At 40.4% G+C, this 3843-nt stretch overlaps 1 protein-coding gene across 1 annotated transcript; it reads left to right on the forward strand.

The window, feature by feature from the left end:
* Nucleotides 1-215: 215 nt before the first annotated feature.
* On the forward strand, nt 216-1226 carry LOC136709427 (uncharacterized). Its single transcript, XM_066684695.1, has 2 exons — nt 216-360; nt 547-1226. Exons 1-2 carry the CDS (start codon nt 216-218, stop codon nt 1224-1226), a joined length of 825 nt encoding a protein of 274 aa, XP_066540792.1.
* The last annotated feature ends 2617 nt before the right edge of the window (nt 1227-3843 follow it).

Genomic DNA, 3843 nt, shown 5'->3' on the forward strand with positions numbered 1-3843 from the left:
TTGAGAGGAGAATGTCTGGTTCCATTCACTTCCACTGCTCTGACCCTCACCGAGACACTGTCTGTCACTGTGTTTACAGCTCACACAGAGCATCATGGGGAAACTTAATCTCACAGTACAGGAAGTATTTTACATCTCAAACTCCTCTCTCTCTCTCTCTCTCTCTCTCTCTCTCTCTCTCTCTCTCTCTCTCTCTCTCATGTCACTCCCACAACATGACACAGGAGATGTGTCTGAATATGTTCGACACTAGCGAAAAAAGAAAGAGAGAGGACGATAAACTGGCTGCAGCGCTGGGAGAGGATCAGTCAGCGTCCACTGCAGCCAGATACATGCAGGAGAGTCATAAACTCCATACAGGTCAATGAGTGAGCACATCTCCACACACAAACACACACACACACACACAAATCATTCTGTTTTATAGTTTTTCGGTTTGGTACATTTTTCAGCTCAGAATTGAAATTCTCAATACTGTTCATTCAATCTCCACATCTCCTTGTCACTTGTGCACCTCATAATAGTAGGAACTACTGGTCCTCCCAGCCAAGCAAGCTATTCTCCACAACATCAGCATCAAGCTAGAGTCCCTATCGGTGGCTCCCACCAAGGTTGTAAGAAACCTAGGTGTCATGGTTGATGACCAGCTGACCTTCGCAGATCACGTTACCGCTGTAGCTCGATCGTGCCGCTTCTCCCTATTCAACATAAGGAAGATTAGGCCATATCTAACTCAACATACAACACAGCTCCTTGTCCAGACGTTAATAATCTCCCGTCTAGACTATTGCAACGCCCTCCTGACAGGTCTTCCGGCCTGTGCTGTGAGACCGCTACAGATGAACCAGAATGCTGCAGCACGCCTGGTCTTCAACCAACCAAAAATAGCACATGTCACGCCCCTATTAGTTGAGCTGCATTGGCTACCCTTAGCTGCTCGCATCAAATTTAAATCACTAATGATGGCCTTCAGAGTATTCACTGGTTCTGCTCCCATCTACCTCAATAGACTCTTAAAACCATACGTTAGCGCCCGCCCTCTTCGTTCCTCAAAGGAGCGCCAACTAACACGACCAACCCTGCGTACAGGTCAGTTGTGGGTATTCTCATCTCTGGTACCACGCTGGTGGAACGAGCTTCCAAGCACTATCAGAGCAACAGAAACCCTCTCTGCATTCAAGAAATCATTGAAAACCCAGCTCTTCCGAGAGTATCTTTTGCACTGAATGTCTTTCTTTAATGCACTTATTTACTTCCTAGCATATTGCACTTAATGTAAGGTATTTTGTATAATTTGTGCTGTAGTTCGAATGTTAGGTCCTCTTTTGTAAGTCGCTTTGGATAAAAGCGTCTGCCAAATGCATAAATGTAAATGTAAACGTAATAGCATTTCTCATTGTGTTTCACATTTTGCAAATGCTTTTGTACATTCACGCAAAAGGTCATGTACAATTGTCTGCTGTTTTTTGCATTATCAATTGCTTATGTGTTCTACTGATTGTCTGTTAAATTGCCTTACCCTCTAAGATATTTAGGCCATTTAGGCCAAGATATTTAAGTCATTGCCTAGGTCATTACATGCAAAAGTGCTGAACTCAGGCAGAATTTGTAAATTTCTATGAAAACTTTTTGTAAATTTTGGTAATTTATCCTAAATTGATTACAGTTTTTCTCAATTGCTAAAACAGAAAACTCTGTTGTCTGAATCAAATTCTCAGTGTCCTAAACCCATTTATTGAAATTGTCACCCATTTGGCAGAACCATAAGCACATTTCCCCTAGTTAGTCACAACAGGTTCACCCTTTTGGCAGAATCTTAAGCACTTTTCACTTATTACAGTTTTTCTCAATTGCTTTGGTGCATTTTTCACATCACTATTAACATTTGCACAACATTAAGTAAATTTCTCAAAACAATTAGTACAAACTTCAAAAACTAGTTGATAACCTGCAAAAGCGTGTCACTTGCTCAAAATGAATAGTTCATTCCTCAAAAGCAAGTATTCATACCAATGAAAGTGTCTGTGTCATCAAAATAAAAACTCCTGACACCATTGTTTATGAACAAGATAGTTAAATGGCTTTGTCATGTTTTCATTACGACAGTTCACTCTGTAAGTGTATTCCAGTGCAAAAAAACTCAGATTATGGCGACTCTACCTGAAAATGCTCAAGACAGCACTATACACTATTAGCACACCCAGTTCTACAGCAGACCCAAGTCTACAGTTACAGTAAGTTACACATTATTGTATTTAGTGATGTAAATGAGTACAAGACACTATGTATGTTTCACATTTTTACTGCATATAATCTTTGAAATTCTAATTTGTTCACAGCACTGTGCAAAAGCAAAGTACAAACTTATTTACAACAAAAATAAGAAACACTCTTTGGATAGAGTTATGCACAACTGTAAACAATATTGCAGTACATATTGGAACTGAATAGGAACATACAAAGTACTGTAAATCATTCTTGCACATCCATACGTTCCTGTCTGTCTGGCCACATGTTGGCATCGACATCACAGCGAATACCATACCTGGCAATGGAGCAAGGAAAGTATCTCCTCGAGTGGTGACTCCACCCTCTGCAGGATGCTGCTGTGATGTCATCACATGCTGCATCAATGGCCACTAACAGGGCCATTTGGGTATGTGAATGCTGGTCATATAACTTCCACCTCCAGGCAGAGAAAAACTCCTCTATTGGATTAAGGAATGGGGAGTAGGGAGGGAGATATTCCTCCAGCAGCCTTTGTGTGCTGGAAACCACTGTCTGACCAAATCTGAGTGGTGAAAACGCACATTTTCCCAACAAAGTTGTTCAGATGGTCTCCATTTAGACCCCTCTCATTCTCAGGGATTATGTCCCTGTAAAGAGTGTCTAAAAAAGTCAGCAAATGTCGTCCATTGTATGGACCACGATGTGGGATATGGCCTCTTCTTCCTCTTCCCCTGATTTGTCCCCTTTCCCTTCCTCCACATATCCTCACCCCTCTTCCACGATGCTGAACTTTAATTTCTGTGTCACTGTATTGACAAAATGGTGCACAATATGACCTGCTTGGTTCATATATGCTTGCCAATTGAGGGTTCATGGGATTCAGCTTTGAGGAATTGTTCAATTTGGGAGACATTTTCAGAAAAAAATGATAAAGAAATGCATAAGATTTTCTTGACTGTTTTTGACAACTAGTTCAACATTTTTGTATGTAATGATTCAAACAATTAAATATAATTGACTATTAGTGTCATGGGGAAGACTATTCAGCATTTATAAGTATAATTCATTTTGACTGACATGACATAAGCAAATGATAATGTTATAAAACAGCATTGAATTTGAGAATTGTCTGGAAGCAATTGATGCATGTCCGAAAGCATTTGCAATTTGTTGGACAGAATGAGAAACTGCTACTATGATGTGCACAAATGAATGCAAATGTATTTTCACCCACTAAAACACATTTTGCACTGTGATGCATTTAGGTTGCATAATGGTAAGCACAGGTAGCAAAAGTGAAACTCAAATAAAGCACCAGTGTCACAGCTTAAACAGAGACACTCTAAATTGATCACACATGTGACAAATGATGTGAAGAAACCAATATAAGCCAGTACAAGGGTCTCGGTCATAGAAGTTTCACTATGGATCGAAACAGAGAGGCAGAGTAAGGGGAAGAGGTGGAAGAGGAAGAATAGGAGGGATGAGACAAAGAATGATAATTTCAGATGAAATACGGACAATCATCATTGACCAGGTTCTTGTCCATGAATTGACTATGAGAGAAGCAGGACTTTGAGTTCAGCCCAACCTGAGTAGATTCACCATGTCCAC

The sequence above is a fragment of the Hoplias malabaricus genome, chromosome 1 (assembly GCF_029633855.1).
Source record: "Hoplias malabaricus isolate fHopMal1 chromosome 1, fHopMal1.hap1, whole genome shotgun sequence".
In the NCBI taxonomy this organism is placed as follows: domain Eukaryota; kingdom Metazoa; phylum Chordata; class Actinopteri; order Characiformes; family Erythrinidae; genus Hoplias; species Hoplias malabaricus.